Raw genomic sequence first — 21,751 nt, forward strand, 5'->3', positions numbered from 1 at the left:
TCTTCTACTTGTTACAGTCTCTGGACTTCTGAGTGTAATTTGTGTCTCTTTTAAGGTACCTGTCATGATGTCACTATCTGTTTATTTGTGTATATGGTCCTTTCCACCCCATTAATTTCTTTTTTTTTTAAAGATTTTTTTTTTGATGTGGACCATTTTTAAAGTCTTTATTGAATTTGTTACAATATTGATTCTGTTTTATGCCTTGATTTTTTGGCCGCGAGGCATCTGGGAATCTTAGCTCCCTGACCAGGGATCGAACCCTCACCCCCTGCACTGGCAGGCGAAGTCCCAATCACTGGACCGCCAGGGAAGTCCCGAAAAAAAAAAAAAAAGGGATTTAGCAAATATCTGGCCTTCAGCAAGTACTTAATCATCAGTTGTATTTTTTTTTAAAACAAAGATTAGAAGTAAAAACTGACTCATGTCCCAAATAAAATGAATCATTCTTGCAGAGCTGATGTCATTAAGGAAGGGATGCTGTAAGCACTGGATTCTGAAGTAGGATCCTGGCCAAAATCCACAAACGCCACCCATTTGTTATCTCATTCATGGAGCCTTCTTTTTTCTGGGCCCCAAGTTATCTCTGAAGGAGCTGCCCTTCCTTATACGTTTCATTTTGGCAACTGTAGCCATTATTCTGGGGCTCCAAAGGGGTGTGGGCGTGGGAAGAAAGCGAAGTTTTCCACAATCTTGTCCTGGTGTTCCCAAAAGAGATTAACCTTGAGTATTGAGGCATATCTAACCCAGAAGAAAAAGTGTTTCTTGCACAGTATGGAAACCAGAAATATCTCTATGAGCTTTCCTATTCTCAGGACGAAATGTGTTTCTTGGTCATTGGTTGATGATATTGATCAATATTGGTCCATCACCAGAACTGCCTTTCCAGGAAGAACCCAAGTACACCTACTGCCTCAATTACTCCCCCTCCCCTCCGCCTACATGTTCTCAATGAGGCCAACAACCTCTCTACCTCCAGCTCTAAGAATGGAATCGAGACCATAACAAAGAGACATAACAGAGCTTTCTACAACCCTGGCTCATTGTGAGTAGCTCAGGAATATGCATGTCAACCTAGGCAATGTGACTCCATTCAGGGATGCAGGCAGGGAATCCACTCTGCTCATTTCTGCTGGACATAAACCCAATGGATGTAAGGGCTGGAGCCATAGCAGCTATTTTGTTGCCAAGAAACTACTGCCTACTTAAAGACAATGTTGTTGCAAGACCAAGTTCTAAAGACATTCTTTGAGTCCCTAGAATTTGCTGTTCCTAAAACCAGTATCCCTGAATTTTTCAGCTCTATGAGTGAATCATTTTCCTTTTTGCTTAAGCCAATTTGGTCACTTGTAACCAAAAGAGCCATAACTCATGCAGCCACCTTTCTAAAACACCAATAAACCACCTAAAGTAATATTAATTTTTCTTCTTCTCCTTTTTTTTGAGGGAGTGGGGAATTCAGAGAGCAGAAATCTGTCCTGACCAGAGAAAAGTCCCTAACTAATTCCAGTGGTCCTGAGGCAGGAAAGACAGGGCCGGGCCCAAGGACAGCCTCCTCATGTATAGGCATTAGGCAGAAGGCAAAGCCACCTCCTTGTTTTGCACTTAATGAGGCCAAGACGCATGGAGGAATGGTATCTAACACAGAAATTTTGTAACATCTGAGCAAGAAACTGACCAATAAAACTGTAGAGCATGCACAATAAAAATGCACAGGTTGCTGATGACCCTATAAGACTTTTCACCTGTGGCGCTTGACTAGCAAAGGAAAATTTAAGGGAAAACATCTCTTAGAGCACAGGTACAGTGGTTTCAGCAGAAAAATGCACAAGACTGGGGGCTGATGCAACCTGGTGTAATCCAGGCCACACCTCAGCCTTCCCCTCAATGAACATTCCACCCCTAATCAAAAAGGCTAAACATTCCACCCATTCAAAGGGCTAAAAATAAGATAAAAGGGGGATCAACAACCTTGCGGGGCACCCCTCACTCACGAGGATGCCCACACTCTTCTTCGAGTGTGTAATTTTCACTTCTGCACTAAATAAACTTCTTTGTTCTCTTGCTCCTCGGCCTCAGTATGTGTGTGTGCACCTGTGTGTGTGTGTGTGTGTGTGCGTGCGTGCTTATTTTTTTCCTTAGTGCCTTGTGTTCCTTGCCCAAATTCTTTTGGACGAGTTGAACAAGAGCCTGGACTCTCGGTAAAGCTTTTCTGGTATCAGTACCGAGAGCAGGCACCTCGCTCTCCTCACCAGCACCCCGCCTCAAGGTGGGGAGACTTACACAGCTGCTCCTCGTCATTGAAGCCCATGATCGCCATGGCCTCCACGGTTTCCTGGAACATCTCATCGTCCTGGGCTGCCGGGATGGGCACAAATCCGTTGGAGAGGAATGTGTAGTTGTTGAAGCCCTCCAAAAGCAAGTCATCTAGAAGGAGAGGAAGACGGGGTGGTGGTCAGGAAGGCACACTTCTACTTTGAACAGGAGACAGGAACCTGGTAAAGGGTCTGGCCCATCATAATTTCTTTCCCTTTCCCAAGACTTGGACAGTTTAAACCTTCCTTCTGCTTCATCGCATAGAAGCCATCACCCACCTCATACAGTGGTGCAGGTTGTGCACTGCGCCAGGGTGCCTGGCAGCTGAAATCCAGCCTTGGCTCCACTTGCTAAGCCATGACCCCTGACAGGACATTGCATCTACCCAGAGGAAGATACACCTTTATCTCAATTGCCCAAAAGTACCCTGCCTTCAGGAACAAAGCTGTCTGAAAAGTTAGATTAATCTTTATCCATCCATTTATTAAACTTTTATCAAAATCACACATACACATGGATTTTAAAAATCAATGACTGAGGTATTGATATGAAGCTCATGCTAAGAGCCTGAGAAATGCAACTTGCAGCTTCTAGTCAACACTGATCAAACAGAATTTAATGTGAACTTGACGAGCATCCCGAGGGAGGAAAAAGGCACCCTCGTTTTACAACCTTCATCAGCATTTGTCCCTGAATCACCCCAGTTTTTCCTTCTTTAATAATCAAATAATTCTCTAGCTGTATATGATTTTACCATATATATCTTTTTGGACATCTAATTAACACTGTGATTTTTGTTCTATATATGTTGTGTAATAGTTGATTTTGTCCTATCTTCACCAAACATGTTAAGCTTAATAAATATATTTATGAGAAAAAAATTAATTACTATCTAAAGGTTTATAATGAAAACACCAATTGCTTGTCCCATCTTTTCTGCAACTCCTACCTTACCCTACAATAACTGCTTTTATCTCTTTTAACTGTTTTTTTCTGGTAGTTATCATTATCTCTCTATATAATAGGCTTACTATATATTACTTTTATATATCATATTAATGGCTACTTCTGGATATGTCAAAATTAGATATTATCTATTGACTTCCTGCTATGGTGGCAAAAGATTTAGTGCTCTTACAATTGCTTTTACAATTTAGCCTCCCTCTTCTCAAACTATTTCTAGCTGAATCAGTAGAAAAGGCTTATATTAGGGATTGGTAAATCTGGTCTGCTGGTTATCTTTGTAAATAAAGGTTTTTTTTTAATTTTATTTTTATGTTTTTACACAGCAGGCTCTTTTTTTAAAAATTTTATTTAGTTTATTTTTTTAAATAGCAGGTTCTTTTTTTTTTTGAATTTTTGAATTTTATTTTTATTTTTTTATATAGCAGGTTCTTATTTGTAACTAAAGTTTTATTGAAAGAAGCACTCCCATCTCCTTGTCTATTTTCTACAGCTGCTTTCATGCTACAATAGCAGCCAGAGTTGAGTAGTTGCAAGAAAAACCAAATGATCCCCAAAGCCTAAAATACGGACTATCTGGCCCTTTAGTAAAAATATTTGTCAACTCCTTGTTTATGACATCTATTAAATATTATTCTCTGAAAAGTCATACTCTGTAGCTACATTCCTTTGTTGTTATTCATCCCTTTCTCTCCCAAATTTATAATTGCTTCTTTTTTTCTTATACTATTTGCTTTTATGACACTGTCCAATATATCAAGTGTCCTCTTCCAGATCAATCTTTAATTAGGCTGGATTTGATTATACTTTTGGAGGGAATTCAGCAAGATGCTTTTCTTTTTAAACAAAGGGTTTTCCTGGGTCAAGTCACTAGGAAGCTACTTGATAAACTCGAGGTTAAGTTGACCCGAGACACCAGTTAAGCCTTTGGATTAATTGAAATGCCTGATTAAAGTCACAAGGATTTGAGTCTTTGCCAAGATTTCATTATCCAGACCATGGATACATGTGGAAATATTTGATTCCCCCTAAAAGCCTAACCTCTTCCCAGATCTATCATCAAGCATACAAGTCGTTCCTAGGGATCTCAGTTGTTGACTTTATCCTCTCTTGATTTCTGGAAGACCGGAGGCAGAGCACAAAACTGGAACCCAGGTTACCAAACAACAAAACTGTTGACTTTGGTGCCAAAGAGGTGGAAGAAAAATATAAACGCTTCTCTTTGGGCCACGCCACCGTGTCTGCACTATAACTGCTGATTTACCTATGTGCCACTGTCTAACATCCATTCCGCCTCCCCCCTTTTATCCAAAATTGCTCCAGGTGCCAAGCAACAAGATTAAATAAGGAACGCTGCTTCCCCTAGTGGTGGAACGTTGCAATACACCTCATCACAGCAAAGGTACCAGCCCACACGTTCTTTTGGTAATTTTCTAAGCAAAATAACTAACCATGGGTCACAAAACTGATGGGAAGCAAAATTTGTACTGTTCTCCTAAAATTTAGGGCTTAAACTTATTACTAGAATGTAGACCATACTATGTACTTGTATTGACTGGTATACTCCTTTTTTCAGCTGTGATTTGTATATTCTTTGCAGTTAGTAGATTAACTGTTCTACATGCCTAGAATGTATAATTTCCTATTGGAGTCTGGTATACAGTATATAGTTTTTATGTGAAAAATATTTTCCTTACAACAGAGGGCAGCAAACTACAGCACATTCCTATTTTTGTAAATAAAATTCTATTGTAGTATAGCTTTGCCCATTGGTTTAGGCATTGCCTATGGCTGCTTCTGCATTACAACAGCAGAGCTGAGTAGTTGTGACAAAAACCATGTGGCCTACAGAACCTAAGAGATTTACTATCTGGTTCTTTACAGAAAAATATAGGTGACCCCTGCCCTACAAAAAGGTCAATTCAAAGTTATTTTCAAAACAGGAATAATGAAAAGTGCTTGGTTCCACTGCCCTTCCAAATTCCTTATAAAATCAGAATGCCTCTTAAATACCTGTAAGTTCTATAAACGTGCAAATATGGCAATTGTCTTTCTCCCTTCCTGAGAGGCACAGATTGTGTCTATTTGGACTTGATGTCGTCCAGTCTAACTGGGCTTGATTAATTAATTATTTAATGCCTAACTGAAATGGACATCTACTATGTCACATAGTAGGTGCTCAGTAAATGAGAATGACTGAACAGAAGCCACACTCACTCACACAAAGGAGATGCTGCCTAGAGATGTGTAGCTCTTTCCCTGGCAGGATATCAGACTCTGTGTTAACAGCCGATCGATTAACCCTGGATCACGATGAAAGGGAGGGCTGAGATCTCCCAACACACGTCCTTGCTCATCACTTACTTCTCATCTTCTCCTTGGCTCCAGCAATCAGATAGTAAAAGATGTGGAACGTCCTCTCGTCTCTGGCTTGGCGAATCGCCCGTGACTTTTCTAGCAGATCTGGTTTGGGAGGAGTTAAGAATCCCAGGGATACCACGTGTACCTCTTGTGCGAGCATGACCTTCCTCCCCAATCCTTGTCACACCAGCTGCTGGAGGGGAAATGTCCAGGACCCGGGAGAGGTTCCCTGGAGTGTTCTGAAGAGTCTGATTGCTGGGGCAGAGTCAAGCCATCCATGCCTGGTCCACATGAGTTGACCTTCCAGTTCTGGCTCACAGATCCAAAATGAGACCACTGGGTGCTGCTGGCAGGCCCCAGTGCCGGGGAAAGTGAGGGGAACAGAGTGGGGAAAAAAGCATAAAAAGACAGGAGTCAAAGGACTCCAGGATGAAAGACTTATGGGAGGGGCATGAAATGAGATGTTTCCCCTGCAGCCACCACCAACTCCTCTTCTGTAGAGTGAGCTGTCTTTAGATACTACAGAGTAAAAATAATTACACCCTCTATGATTTGTTAATCCCTGTGCTAAATGTTTGACGTGCATTTTCTCATTTAAACCTCACAAACTATCCTAGAAGCTAAGTGCGAATATTATTTGCATTTTCAATATAGGGAAACTGAGGCCCAGGGAAGCTCAGGGAAGGCTCATTTCCCAGGAGCACAGAGCTAGGAAGTGACAATGCCAAGTGTCTGCGGTGGCCAAAATCACCCCAGACAAGGGGCTGGGCTTCAAGAGCTGGGTACCAGTTCTGGCTGGCTGAGTGACCTTGACCCAGCTGACTAGCTGCCTAGCCTCAGGAGACTGTAAACATGACCCACTAATCAGTCTAAGGAGAGCTGTTCTGCCATGGGGGGAGGGGATGGTGGGGAGGCACACGGGTGGTTGGGCTCTTGTACCAGGTGGATTTCCCCATGTAAGAACCAGGCTCTACTTGACTGTAACAAAATCTGCAAAACCCTAACCACTGAAGAATGAATGATCACTTCTTCTCTGTGCCCCCAAATCCATTGGATTAGACTGTGTCCCCCCCCACAACTCTGTCATGTCAGGTCATGTAGACTAATTTCTCCTCCCAACGCCTCTTATTATACAGGGTCACAAACTCTCATCTGCAATTCCCAAATCCAGAAACTTCTGAAAACCAGAACTCAGCTGGTGGCCTTACCTGTTCTGAGCCCACACGAGGCTATTTATGGTCTCCTTATCCCCCCGTAGGAGAATATGGGTGTCTTTTGCTGTATCTCATTTAATCCCTGCCCAGCTCTGGGAGGTGGGGATGGGGCCTGGTTAGTTGACCCCAGCCATGCCCTGAGCCCCCTCTGGGATGTTAAGGAGCACGAGGGGGCACTGGTGGGCTGGCGGAATTCTGATTCCTTAGATTTACAGAAACAGCTTCCTGCTTGCTTTGCCAGAAGCAGGCTGTTCCTCTGGGAAAGTTCTGTTTCCATTGATGTCCTATCTGTGGGCTGGAGCTGCTCTGTTCCTAAGAAGGACAAGGGGTCCGGGTTTAGCCTTGGACCCTGGCTCGAAAAGGATGAAGCAAAGTTCTCACGATAGCCGATGCTCAACCAGCCCTTATTCTGTCATGGTTCTAAGAGCTTTACGTGAATTAATTCACTTGATTCTCACGACACCTCTATGAGGCAGGTATTATTATCATCCCCATTTCACTGACGAGGCACAGAGAGGTTGAGTAACTAGCCCAAGGTCGCTCAGCTAGGAAGAGGTCCACTCAGAATCAAACACAGGCTGCTTGAGGTCCCCAAACCTGGGGACCACCACACTACAAGGCTTGTTGTTAAGGGAAAACAACCCCAGGGGAGATTTGTTCTGGATGGCACCCAAGAGCCTAGGGAGAGAGGGGTGGCTCTTGTGCCCCCCTCAGGCTCTGGGCAGGAGGTTGGTGGAACCAAGGGTGGGAGCCCCAGGTGGCCCAGGCTCAGCAAAGGATACATGTCTCAATGTTGGCTCCCACGATGTAACCCGTGACGTCAAAGTTGATGCGGATAAATTTGCCCTGCCAACAGGAAAACACAGTTCATGGTGGATTCCCCAGCCTCAGCCCCTCACCCTCATGCTGCAGGCACGTGGGGAGAGAGAAGTCAAGGAACATTCAAGGGAAAAAGAAAAAAACCAGAGAGAGGTTCTTGCAAACACTCAAGAATCTCACAGGTCAGCATCTCCTGAGCTGGGAAGATCCAGGGCCTTATGGCGACAGAGGAACTTAGAAAACACTTTCTCAAATCAATTTCACTTGCTCTTGCGATGACCCTCAGCCCATCATAGCTCTCCCCATTTTAAAGGTGGGGGAGACTGAGGCCAAGAGAGCTAGTGGGACCTGCCCAGTGTGGTAGTGCTCCTAAGAGGTAGAGCCATGAGTAGAAGGCACGTTTTGCCACACCCAGTGGCTGGAGGCCTCCCCCGCTGTCCCCCTGCCCAGAAACACGCTGGGCCTCCATGATCAATCAAGCCCAAGTTCATCCAGCTGCAAATTAAACCACTTCTTTGGGGCAGGTGAGCATGAACAGTGATGCCAGGGAGCCACGCTATCTGAGCAGGCCCTGCATAGGAGGCTCTGTAGGCAGGGCTGGGCCATGGCCCCAGCCCCGGGGCCCATCAGATCTCTCCACTTGGAAAAGATGCCAATCCACCTGCCTTCTGCCTCAGCCGAACCACAGAACCAAGGACAGCCAGGTCCCGCATCTGGCAGCACTGGCCCTTTTCCTGCTTTCTTAACAGCTGACAAAGGATCGTATCCTTACCGCCCTCACCCACCTGTGATTACATGGTGGGAGGCACCATCCCCTAGGCTTGCTTGGGCCTCGACAAAACCCTCACTCTTTCTCCATCAGGAAGTGAGACAGACAGTAGGATGATTCAGGACCATGAACGTCATTGCAACTGTAACAGAGGAACCTGCTGGTCCTGGAGCCATCTTGCCTTCCTCCCGAGAAGGCCTGGGGCACCAGTGAGTGGGGACATTTCAGGGATTCACTTTGAATTTGCTCTCATTTACTGACATCCTAGAAACTTGCACTGGGTTGCAACGCACAAATGCAGTGCTTCTTGGTGCAGCCAACACAAACCCCACGAGGATTTTGGAAATCTGGGGGAGGGACTGGAATTGTTACATGACGGTGGCAGCTACTGCTCTTAGTGGACAGGGGCCAAGGATGCTGGGCATCCTGCAATGACCAAGAGAGTCCCAGACACCAAGCATTAGCCACCTACCCTATGACTTTCAAATGTCCCACCTGACACTCACGGAGGTGAAAAACCTGTTTATAATTAGCTGAGCCTAGACCCTAATGGTGTTTTAGATAAAAACACACAAAAAATGTTAATGTTGTTCTCAGGTAGGAATGTCATATCCATGTAACTCGAGAGCAAATTGTTCTTTGGTTCAGAGCTTTCCAAAGAGTATGTCATCATTCTGGAAAATCCCATCCCATGGCTTCAGTCCCCAGACGAACCCCCCCTTGTCTCAGCCTGCATTTGTAGCTGTCAAGGTCACAGTGATTCTGGATATAAATGCAAGTGTCTGACTAGTCCATTGTGTCTTCATATGTGGTCTGGCCCAAGAACTGATATGCTGAAATGCACATTTTAATTATGAATTGTTTTATTTCTCCTTCATATTATAGCAAGGGCATTGTGCTATTTTTTTTTTTTTTAATCTGATGTGTGTAGTAGGTGATGTTATCTATGACTCTAATTTTTCAGGGAAGGAAAGGGAACACTGCATAATTACTTGTAATAAGAAGTGGGTCTTGGGGTTGACAAGGCTGGGGCCCATGCGTGTGAATATGCAGGACACAGAGATACCCACAGAGCAGCTCTACATGGGCGGGGCAGAGGTTTCCACAAAGAGTTTTTCACAGGGTCCCATCTGGTGACTGACAGTTCAGAGGGGCACCCACACATCAGAAGGGGCCTCCTCACTAGTGGAATTCAGATGCAGTCTTTCCTCCAAATTTCCTCATCAAAGTATCTTTCTGGGCTTCCCAGGTGGCGCAGTGGTGAAGAATCTGCCTGCCAATGCAGGGGACACGGGTTGGAGCCCTGGTCCGGGAAGATCCCACATGCTGCGGAGCAAAACGAGGCCCATGTGCCACAACTACTGAGCCTGTGCTCTAGAACCCGCAAGCCATAAATACTGAGCCCTCACGCCACAACTACTGAAGCCTGCGCGCCTAGAGCCCACGTTCCACAACAAGAAAAGCCACCGCAATGAGAAGCCCGCGCACCGCAACAAAGAGTAGCCCCTGCTCGCATCAACTAGAGAAAGCCCACGCACAGCAACAAAGACCCAACACAGCCAAAAATAAATAAATAAAATAATTTTTTAAAAAAGCATCATTCCTCTTAAAAAAAAAGAAGTATCTTTCTGACTCTCCTATGGAGTGGAGGCCCCCACTTCTTTTGTACAACAAGATAATTTTTGTCTAAGTGTCATCAACCACCTGTGTTCAGGGTTCTCCTGCCCCCATTAGACTCAGGTGAGAAAGGCGGGGGGTGGCCCTTGGAACCTGGGAAAGCCTGTGTGGGAAGTCCTGCCTCATTGACTGTTGGCTCCCCAACTAGGCCACAAGCTTTGTGAAGGCTGGAACCACGTCTGAATTGTTTGCTGTCTAGTTCAGGGTCTGCTATACAGTAGGTGCTTAATGAAAATGAGCCAAGTGAAGAGAGAGAGAGAGAGAGAATGGTGTGTGTAAAAATGCCTGCCAGAATGATTGTATACAGTGGGTGCGTAATAAATGTTTATTGAAACTTGCATGTGCTTGGTACATAGTAGGTACTCAATGTATGTTTTGCTGAATAAATAAATGAGTATTGGGTATAAGTGTCTAGCACTTACTAGGTGCTCAGTAAATATTTACTGAATGAATTATGAATGTCAAATTCTAACAGGGAGCCTAGTATATAGCAGATGCTGAATGAATATTTGTTGAATGAATAGCGAGTGAATGAATGAGGGAGTGAGTGGCTGGAGCACTTGCAGGGTTGTAAGGTCAAGAGAGAACTGGAGATGCAGAGCAAAATGCTGTTGCAATGCACACCTCCATCCCTTCAGCCTCAGACGTCCCCTGCACACACATACTCTGCATTCTCAGGCAGGAGGTGACACCAGGGGACCCGAGCCTTTTCCAGAAAACCCATGTGGCTTTGCTACTTACAAATCGTGAGGAGTTGTCGTTCTTGACAGTTTTGGCGTTGCCAAAAGCCTCCAGGATGGGGTTTGCTTGTAGAAGCTGCTTTTCCAGCTCACCCTAAAATTCATTCACATCTAGTTATTGGAGAAAGTGACGCAGACACCGACAGCTCTGCCCTGGACAGATGTTGTCACAAAACTCTGCCCTTAACCCACAGGTTCTCTCCTATCCTATCACCTACCCATCTGACACCCCCAATGCTAATGTCCAGATTTACTCAAGGATTTCAGAAGAGAAACAAATGTCTGAGCTCTCTTATAGCCGGGACATCTGTAAGGACATCACCTAGGAAGGCCACTTTTTCCTAGATAGGGCCTGCTCATCTATGTGACATCATTGCCACTGAGAACTGCCACACTGTACAACACCAGGATGTCATTTACATCATAGTGAATCCATGGAGTTGTGCAGTGCACAACCTGCCCTGCTGTACACGGCAGTCCTGCTGCTGCTTATGTTTGACAAGCAGCTTTCTTCAAGTTAAATCACTACAACCCTTCTCCTGATGGTTTTAGTCCAATTTTTTAAAGTTGCAATTTTTCCTTTCTCAGGACCAGTTTTCTGAAGTCTCCTATGGAAGACAAGTAAGGAATGCGCAAAACCCACCGGGAATACTTCAAACCGACTGCAGAACAAAGCTTCAAAGCAGGTTGCTTGAGCTCCATTCATCAGGTTAAATGCAGCTGAGACTGTACACAGCCCATCGGCCCCCACTGAGGGGGCTCCTGTGCACAAACGCGGTCACGTGATTAATTGTTGCAGGAAAGGGCCAACAAGGTAAATCATGCCAGGAAGCATCGAGCTGCTCTCTGCCTATCCCCATGACACGGCGGCTGTGGACTGGCTCAGCGGCTCTCCCACCCAGCTCCTCCTCCAGGCCGACCCTGGGAAGTATGGGTCCTGAGGGCTTTCTCCTGTTTTCTCTGCTGGTTCCCCTGTCCTCTTTTTCAGGGCAGTTGGGCTGGGCTAAAAAGAAGCTGGGAAAGGTTCTAGAAGGGAAAAGGGAGTGCACAGCTTTCTCCCTGCTCCTCTATGCACCAGGAGGCCATCATGGGTGGCTGTCCCTAAAGGAACAGAACAGGAAGCTACTAATTTATGTGTCTATTTATTCACATGCCCTCCTCCTTCACAGCTCCCAAAGAAGATGAAAGTGTCATCTCTGTGAAAATCCCAGCCACAGTGGAATCCCCATAATTGGGACTTGTGGAAATTTACAATGAGAGCAAAGGGCTTTGCTTGACTAGTAGGAAGAAGACCAATGGGGTCACTTCTGTCAACACAAACTTGGGGTCCCAATATCCCCAGAAAAAAGGTCCCTTCCTAGAATGGGAGTTCCAGCTGCTGGGGCCAAAAGATCCTTCTCAGGAGAGCTTTGAACATGGAGATCTGGTCCAAACCACTCATTTTATGGATGATGAGACAGTGGCTCAGAGAAGTTAAGTGACTTGGCCAAAGTCACACAGGAGCAGATCCCATAAAAGAAGCCTGATTCTCCTTCTGATTCATCCATGACACTGCCGCCCAGGTCTAACTAAGATGGATTGAGTGTGATCCTAGCACACGCTAGGATCTCTTGATCTGAGGGTCTCTTCCAGGCTGGGACCCATATGCCAGCCCCCCAAGCTCTGAGTTAGAGATGAGTTTACACATGCAGTGGTTTGAGCAGGGCCCGGTTGTGTGTCGCAGTAGCTGGGGCCTTACCGTGCCACCAAAGCTAGTGCATCGTGAACACCAAGACTCCCGTTTCTGGAGCCTTGGGTCAAGCAACTGGCATGCAAAGACAGACACGCACTGCACACACATGCACAGGGACACACCAGTGCACAGGGGACAGGGCTCAGGGGAGATACTTAGGGATGATGGCAGGGAGTGGGGAGAGAGGCATGCCACAGCAGTGCCATTAACTGACTGTCAATCAAGCCAGGGAAGCTTTAGGGCCAGAAGGTCCTAAAAGGCTCAACCAGACGGGACAGACGTCTCCAGGGCCTTCCAGTCAGGGTTACCGGTGGTGGACACATTGGTGGGAAGGGTAATGGGATCCATTCTGAACTGGGGAAATCCATTCCCGGCTGGAGGTCAACCCTGGGAATTCCAATGGGTCCTGCGGGTGGCAACGCACCCCACACCCCACACTGACATCGGACACCCGCAGGACGGTGTTTCAGTGCGTTTGTAGGTTTGGGTTGTGAAACTCGGGGATCTAGCCCATTCTACCATCAGCTACGGGGCTCAGTGGGTGCGACAGGAGCATGCACATCTAAACACACTCCGTGCCTCCCGTACACACCAGGAAAACACTCCCAGTTACTCACGTAGGCAAAAGATGGGCCTTGCTGTGGTTGAACAATACAGTATAAAACAAATGTCAGTGTTATTTCCATCACACGTACATTAAGGGTCTGGAGAATATACGATTTCAATCCCCCCGCTCAGACAGCCTGGATTCTCCAAAATTCTCCAACTAGGAAAGCAGCAACTTTTCTTGGATTCAATTTCCTTTCTGTTTTGCTGCTTTCTTTTCTAATTTCTTAGAGATTCAGACGTTTCAAAGTTTTTTAATTGCTGGGGCCGAGGTGCACTCTTTAAAACTGTGTTTCATGAGATGCTGTCTGAGATGTGTACTCACACACAGAGAAAAAAGTATCTGGCACATAGCAGGTGCTTGATAAAGATCAGTCACTATTATTAAGTATTACTATTACTTATCATCACTATTCTAGGAAAAGGAAAGGCGGTGGGAAGCAGTGTTTAACTGCCACGTGAACTTTGGCGCTATTTGTTCCTATACACGGTGCCAGAGACAGTGTGGGTTTCCTGCGTCTGTTTGAGGGAGGAAGGTTCCCCAGGCTACAACCGGTGCCCATCCGAGATCTCCGAGGGCCTCCAGACAAACTGGTCTCCGTGGCTGCTCCAGTGTTGCCTCCGAGCCCCAGAAGCAAGATCCAGAGTGGCAGGAACCAGTGACACCCCAAGCCTTCTTCAGGCCTCCGCTCTGCCATTCCCCTGCCCCCACCCCAAACCTTCACACAGAGGCGCTGGCAGGTCCTTCAAGCAGCCCCATCGCTTGTCGCCTCCTCTGGGACAGACGAGGCAGGGCTAAGACGGAGGAGGAAGAGAGGGATGGACCCAAGAAGGGATGATTCTAGAAACTTGCTCTTCTTTTCCTTCTAAGCCCTTAATCAAACTGCATCATCATGGGTTGATCTGTATGATTATTTGATGACTATCTCTCTTTGCCACGAGTCCAAAAGCTCGGTAGCTAGAATAACAGTGCCTCTTAGCCTCATCGCTGGACCCCATCCTGGCAGCGCCTGGCATACAGTAGATGCTCAGTCAAGGGCACTGGACCAAAGCCCGTATGCTGAGTGACACCAATGTTCCCATCCCTTGGGGTTCCCATCTGAGGGACACACGGAAGAATGACAGGTGTCCCTCAACACTAGGGAATTTACAGAGATTCAGTTCAGCAGTAGTTCTCGATCAGGGGTGACCGTGCCCCCCAGAGGGCACCTGGCAATGTCTAGAGACAGTCTTGGCTGCATAACTGAGGGCAGGGGTTGCTACCAGCCTCCAGTGGGGAGAGGCCAGGGATGCTGCTAAAAATCCTCCAAGGTGTAAGACAGCCCCACAATTACTCAGTCCAAAATGACTTTGGTGCCACGGTTGAGAAGCTTTGATGTCAATCAAGACTCCTCCTCTCATTTCACAGGAAAGGACCCCTCGGGAGATGATCCTGGCTAAAGCGAGACATCACCTAGACCCAAACGGGCCCACCTAGGAGGAAAAACATCCCTCTGGTGAGCTGTCTGGGGAGGGGCAGTGAAACACAGCCCTGAGTCCTTACAACGCCGAGTCCTGGCCTTCTCAACGGTGCTGTCTCTCCCTCGGTCAGCCCACGAGCCCGGAGGCCCATCTGCTAAGTCGTGGCCACAGGGCAGGAACTACCACTCACCGTGATACTTGTGTCCTTCTTGCCCTTGTGGGAGGAGGCCACCACGGCCAGGTACTGGATGACTTTCTTGGTGTTTTCAGTTTTCCCGGCTCCAGACTCGCCTCTGAAAGACACGGGAACAATGACCCACTGGAAACAGCCCCACGCAGGTGTTCTGTGGGTACTTTTCCACAGCTCCGTGCCATTTGCCAGATGGGAAAACTGAGGCTCCCAGAGGGGAGGAGACTTGCCCACCACTGGCAGAGAGCTGGGCTGGGTTTCAAACCCTGCTCCATATCTCAATCCACTCCTCCCGAGAGGATGCGGGAAAGGATGTAGATGAACAGGGTAAAAGAGAAAACTGAGTTTTCCTACCAAGGTCCAAACTTAGGTTTACTTGGAACTGTCTACTTTTAAAAATAAATACTTCGTTTTCTAGAGCAGTTTTCGGTTCACAGCAAAATTGAGCAGAGGTACAAAGCTCCTATACGCCCCTGCCCCTGCCCCTGCCCCTTGACACACAGCCTCCGCAACCATCAACATCCCCCAACGGAGTGGTACACTTGTAGCGATCGATGAACCCACGCTGATGCATCATTATCACCCGAAGTCCGTAGTTTACATCAGGGTTCACTCCTGGTGTTGTACATTCTATGGGTTTTGACAGCTGTGTAATGAAATGTATCCACTATTACAGTATCATACAGAATAGTTTTACTGCAAATTACCTATTTTAAAGACATTATTAGGGACTTCCCTGGTGGTGCAGTGGTTAAGAATCTGCCTGCCAATGCAGGGGACACGGGTTCGAGCCCTGGTCCGGGAAGATCCCACATGCCGCGGAGCAACTAAGCCCGTGCGCCACAACTACTGAGCCTGCGCTCTAGAGCCCGCGAGCCACAACTACTGAGCCCGCGAGCCACAACTACTGAAGCCCACACACCTAGAGCCCGTGCTGCGCAACAAAGAGAAGCCACTGCAATGAGAAGCCTGTGCTCCGCAACGAAGAGTAGCCCCCGCTCCTGCAACCAGAGGAGGCCTGCGCACAGCAACAAAGACCCAATGCAGCCAAAAATAAATAAATTTTAAAAAGAAAAAAGAAAGACATTATTAGCCTTGTTAGAGACGGAATGATCAGGCAAGAGACTGCCTTCCAGGAAGGACATAAGTACCTCTCAGAGTACCAGGATATAAGGTAAAAGTTTTAGAAGCTCCCCTTACAAAAAAGGAGAAGAAGGAGAAGGAGAAGAAGAGGGAGGGGGAGCAGGGAGAGGGAGAAGGAGAAGAAGAGGGGAAGAAGAAGAAGAAGGGGACGAAGGAGAAGAAGAACTGGTTATCCCATCAGCCACTGGACAGACATAAGACCCTTCATCCTCTGGAGAACCCCACTCTAATGGTCAGGTGGCTAGCTAATGATCTCAGTCAAGTATCAAAGAATAAACCTGGTTGAAGTAATTCATGCTAAAGTGTAAATGACTGATAAGTTTAGATCAGCAGGGCGTTGTTTGTCTTATCAAAAGAGTACTCCTAGAATATGAGCAGTGGATTATTTTACCAAAATGGCCTTCTTGAACCAGCTACCTCTTGGCCACTGGAGATCATGGTGGTGGAATTGTTTCATCCAAGGATTCCAGACACTGCCTCTGACTCCCACTATTCTCAGTGAAAGGGAAAGATGACTTCAACCAAATCTTTCCTCCCTTCTTGTCCTCTCCTCTGATTTTCTTTTGTTTTTTGTTTTTCCTTCCTTTGCCTAGACTCTCATTTGCTGAGCTCACTGAATATTCTGAAACGTACTAATTTTTTTTAAACTCTGAATTTGTCTACCCCGAGGTCGGTTCAAGGTCCTCCACGCTGAACCAGTGCCACCAGCGCTAGTGCAGTGCTTGCCCTTTTTCCTAATTAGGAAATAAAGAAATTAACTTGCTCTGCCAAGGGCCCATTAATAACTTTGCTCATGGCTAAATGGAAGAAAGAGAGAAAGAGGAAGGAAGGAAGGAAGGAAGGAAGGAAGGAAGGAAGAAAGGAAGGAAGGAAGGGAGGGAGGGAGAGAGGGAGGGAGGAAGGGAGGAAGAAAGAAAGAGAGAAAGAAAGAAAGAAAGAAGAAAGAAAGAGAGAGAAAGGGAGAGAGAGAAGGAAGGAAGGAAGGAAGGAGGGAAGGAAGGAGGGAGGGAGGGAGGGAGAAAAGAAGGAAGGAAGGAAGGAAGGAAGCAAAGGAGGAAGGAAGGAAGGGAGGAGGGAAGGCGGGAGGGAGAGAAAGAAACATGTGCCCTGAATTGTCAGACACAACCCCATGGGTCACCATCTGGAAATCAAGTGTCTGATCTCCAGGAAGGTTGAAACATCTCTCCACGTCTCACGACGATATTAACACTGTCCTCTCCCCTTTCCTAATGGCCTTTATTCCCAATGGTCACATTTTATTTCACATGGCCTCAGAAGCACTTTGTGTAATGGGAGCCATGGAGGCATTATCTTCATTTTCTTGAGGAGGACAATTGAGTCCAAAAAAATTTTTTTTCTTTAATTTTAAGGAGAGAATTGACTTTTCAAGGGGAGTGGAGGCCCTATGCTAATTGTTTCACATGTATTATCTCCTTTACCTCCCCTCCCCCAATCCTGAAGGTAGGACATATCACTTTCATGTTATTACAGAAGAGGAACTTTGGGCCAGAGTGGGTAAGCAACTTGCCCTAGATCACACAGCGAGGCAAGAGCACACACAGCATTGAAATCAAGTCTCTGGTTCCAATGCAATCAGGACTCTTTCTATGACATTTCACCAAGTCATTCCATGACACAGGCCTAACCCTCTAGGAACTTGCTTTCTAAGGTCAGAGGAAGGGAATGGGGAATAGGAATTGATGTTTCTTGAAGACCTACTCTATGTTATTGGGCTCAGAAATCTTTTTATTTAATCCAACTACCTAATGAAGGAGTCATTGATTATCCCCATCACCCACCTGGGGAAACTGAGGCTCAGAGAGGTTGAAGTAGTGTTCTAGGTCATAACTGCTCCTGCTATCACACAGATAGGGAATAGAGGAGTGAGATTTGAACACAGGTCTGCTTGATGCCAGAGCCCATGTTCTGCACACTACACTTTTTTTTTACACATGAAATTATTTTCAAACATTATTTAACACAAGTCTTACAAACATATCACATTAGTTGTGGAGGAAGTTAGATATTTTATAACTTCAGGGCTATAATTTATTATTGGCAACAAAAGGCAAAAAACCTCACTGCCAGCATGAGGGCACAGTTTGAAGCAACTGAAATCATACAAGCATTGCTTCATAAACACCGATTTTTGAGTGGCATAGTTTCAGAAAAGATTGATTTTTAAAGGATATTTTAATTATGCTCTAACAGGTGTTTGGAATGAAATGCTATATTGCAGCTATCTGTATGAAGGTTTGGTCAGCGTTGATTATTTGGAATGTCTAGCTCTGCAAGAGAGCAAAAAGGAAAGTGGTTTGAAATAGACAAACTCTTGTGGCGTATAGTTTATATGACTAGAGGTTGTCATCAAACCTTGAAAATAGTCTTGATGTATTTAAGTGAAAGATGGTGGACGCTAAGCTGTTATAGGAACAAACTATCCGTGTAGCTTACCCTTGGAAATTAAGTTACTGAGTTAAAGTTCTTAGTTTTAAAGACTAATAATAATCCATTTAGATCTTCTTTTCAAATCAGTTTACTCGTGAATGACTGCCATGTATTCATTCTAATTTATCAATAAATTGGCATGAAAAGTTGGAAATTGATTTTTTTTTTTAACATCTTTATTGGAGTATAATTGCTTTACATTGTTGTGTTAGTTGCTGCTGTATAACAAAGTGAATCTGCTATATGTATACATATATCCCCATATCCCCTCCCTCTTGCGTCTCCCTCCCACCCTCCCTATCCCACCCCTCTAGGTGGTCACAAAGTACCGAGCTGATCTCCCTGTGCCCACTACACTTTTATTTTTAAAAGTGTGACAAGGAGGTAGAATGCAGGAAAGACAGAGCGAAGCCCTTACCTCACTCCATCAAGGAGTTCTTCCATATATTCTGGGAGCCTTCACTTGCCTTAATAGGCTCTTTGAAAATGTGACCAGGAACCAATGAACCAAGCCACTCAGTCATTCACACCTTAGTATGAATTATTTCAATTAGGCTAATGTCAGAACCCTTGATAGACATCATTCCAAACCAAAGGGGCCAGGTTCTGATCAGAGCAAGAGGAAGGAGAGAAAACCTGAGTGAGGAAGACTACCTATGTAGCTGATCCTGAGCCCATTCAGATCCAAGGCAAGAATCAGGACAGCTGTGCACATAGCAACCCCAGATCACTACTGCCCCCTCCTCTTTCCCACCATGATTTCCTCATTCTCCATCTCTGCCTTCAGCCTCCCCCACCTCCCCCCTTTCATAACAAAGACACTGGCATGACCATGACTGTGGCCCTGGTCTTCTACCTTGCAAGGGTGGGGAAGTGAGACACAGACTCTGGGAATCTGCTTCTCCCCACGTGGCTGCTTGGCTCAACAGTTTCCAAGTTTTACTGATAAAAATAAATTATCCTAGGAGGTTGTGCCAAAGAAAACAACCCAAGCTCCAGGCTCATGAGCATCTGAAGATTGATGTGCTCAGGGCTGCTTCAGAAACATTAATACCTTTGCTTTTCTGACCCCTGGACTCTGGGGATGAAGATGTCTTCCTGGTCTGAGCTCCCTAAACCTTGGTCCTGTTTCTTAGGACACTTGGTGCCCAGCTCCCTCATCCTGGAGGAGAACATGGACTCATGACCATATATGGCCTCCTGGCCTTGTAATTACCCCACTGCCAAGTCCTTTTAATCAGTCCAGCCTCAGTGGCTGGAAGGAGCTACCCAATGGCAGCTTAACCCCTCAGCCCCCAGCCAGGCTGGATTCATGGGTGTGTGACCTGTGCAGTCCCATGGGGACCATACTGAGTAGGGCCCTGTGCTTGATTTAATGCTCTGATGTTGCGATCCTGAATTTCTAAATAATTTTTTTAATTAATTTTTTTTTATTGGAGTAAAACGGCTTAACAATATTGTGTTAGTTTCTGCTGTACAATGAAGTGAATCAGCTATAAGTATACCTATATGCCCTCCCTCTTAGACCTCCCTCTCCCCCACGCCCCCATCTAGGTCATCACAGAGCACCGAGCTGAGCTCCCTGTGCTATACGGCAGGTTCCCACTAGCTATCTATTTTACACATGGTAGTGTATCTATGTCAAACCTAATCTCCCAATTTGTCCCACCCTCCCCTTCCCCCTCTGTGTCCACATGTCTGTTCTCTACATCTGTGTCTCTATTCCTGCCCTACAAATAGGTTCATCTGTACCATTTTTCCAGATTCCACATATATGCATTAATATACGATATTTGTTTTTCTCTTTCTGGCTTACTTCACTCTGTATGACAGACTCTAGGTCCATCCACATCTCTACAAATGACCCAATTTCATTCCTTTTTATGGCTGAGTAATATTCCATTGTATATATGTACCACATCTTCTTTATCCATTCATCTATCATTGGACATTTAGGTTGTTTCCATGTCCTGGCTATTGTAAACAGTGCTGCAATGAACATTGGGGTGCATGTGTCCTTTTGAATTATGGTTTTCTCAGGGTATATGATCAGTAGTGGGATTGCTGGGTCATATGGTAGTTTTATTTTTAGTTTTTTAAGGAACCTCCATACTGTTCTACATAGTGGCTGTATCAATTTACATTCCCACCAACAGTGCAAAAGGGTTCCCTTTGAACAAGGGGCTCAGCATTCTCATTTTGCATGATTTTACAAGTCAGGTAGCTGGTCCTAGCTCCTAGGGTTGAACACCATTTCTGAGTCCATTTCAGCCGTGGTCTGCCATTGGTAGCAAAGCCAAATTGCCTCTGAATCTCAGAGCTGTTCAGTCCCTGGTCCTCATGTGACTCACACCCTTGCAGCCAGCAAAGTCCTCTGGATTTGTGCTGTCCAACTCCTGTACATCCTACAAAGCCCAGTTAAGCACTGCCTCTATTTTGAGTACTGCCTCCAGCTCCCCAGGCAAAAGCAGTGCCTCTTTCCCCTGCAGCATCAATCAGCAGAATAACACAATGGGCTCCAGGGCCAGACTGCCTGAGTTCAAGTCTCTGCTCTGCCCTATGTGACCACGTGCAAGTCATTTAACTACTCCCATGCCTCAGTTTCCTCATCTATAAAATGGGTATAATAAAAGCACTTCTACGATTGTTATGAGGATTAAATGAGTGAATATATAAAACATTTAGAACAATGCCAGGTATACAAAAATGTTACCTATTGTTACTTTTACAACCACTTCTCTCCTAGTGCTTATATATTCTGTTTATATCATTATCTTCAATATTCATACTATCATTAAAATACAAGACATATTTTTCTATTGTTTAAGCCAGGAGTCAGCATACTATTCTGTAAAGGGCAGATAATAAATACTATAGGCTTGGTGGGGCCTGCATTCTGTGTCCTAACTACTCAGCTTTGCCTTTGTAGCACAAAAGCAAATGTGGAAATAAATGGGAGTGGCTATGTCCCAATAAAACAATAAAAGAACAGACAGGGACCAGATTTGGCCCACTGGTCAGAGTTTGCTGACCTCTGGCTGAAGTGTTCCAGTGCTTTTCTGTCCATTTTAAAGTTCAGACTCCTCTAGAAGGCCTCACCCACCTCTCTCTGATCTCATGTCCCACCCCCCAAAGATGCCCACATCCTAATCTCAGGAATCTGTGAAAACCTTACATGAGACAAGAGACTTTTTAAATTAAATTAAGGATCTGGAGAAGGGATAATTATCTCGGATTATCCCGGTAGCCCAGTATAATCACGTGTCCTTATAAGAGGGAGGCAGGAGGGTCAGAGACAGAGATTAGGAGATA

At 45.6% G+C, this 21,751-nt stretch overlaps 1 protein-coding gene across 4 annotated transcripts in view; it reads right to left on the reverse strand.

Moving 5' to 3' along the window:
* MYH11 (myosin heavy chain 11) overlaps positions 1-21,751 on the reverse strand; it is a 124,686-nt gene that overhangs the window by 47,685 nt on the left and 55,250 nt on the right. For 2 of the 4 annotated variants that reach the window (XM_068565696.1, XM_068565698.1), the window contains exons 5-10: positions 14,849-14,951; positions 13,209-13,229; positions 10,861-10,953; positions 7,637-7,700; positions 5,644-5,742; positions 2,284-2,427 (exon numbers count right to left, since the gene is read on the reverse strand). In XM_068565696.1, coding sequence (XP_068421797.1) covers positions 2,284-2,427; positions 5,644-5,742; positions 7,637-7,700; positions 10,861-10,953; positions 13,209-13,229; positions 14,849-14,951 — 524 coding nt within the window. The remainder of the gene's footprint in view (positions 1-2,283; positions 2,428-5,643; positions 5,743-7,636; positions 7,701-10,860; positions 10,954-13,208; positions 13,230-14,848; positions 14,952-21,751) is intronic. The other 2 variants (XM_068565697.1, XM_068565699.1) reach the window with 1 other exon arrangement.

Source organism: Eschrichtius robustus, chromosome 16 (assembly GCF_028021215.1).
Source record: "Eschrichtius robustus isolate mEscRob2 chromosome 16, mEscRob2.pri, whole genome shotgun sequence".
NCBI lineage: Eukaryota > Metazoa > Chordata > Mammalia > Artiodactyla > Eschrichtiidae > Eschrichtius > Eschrichtius robustus.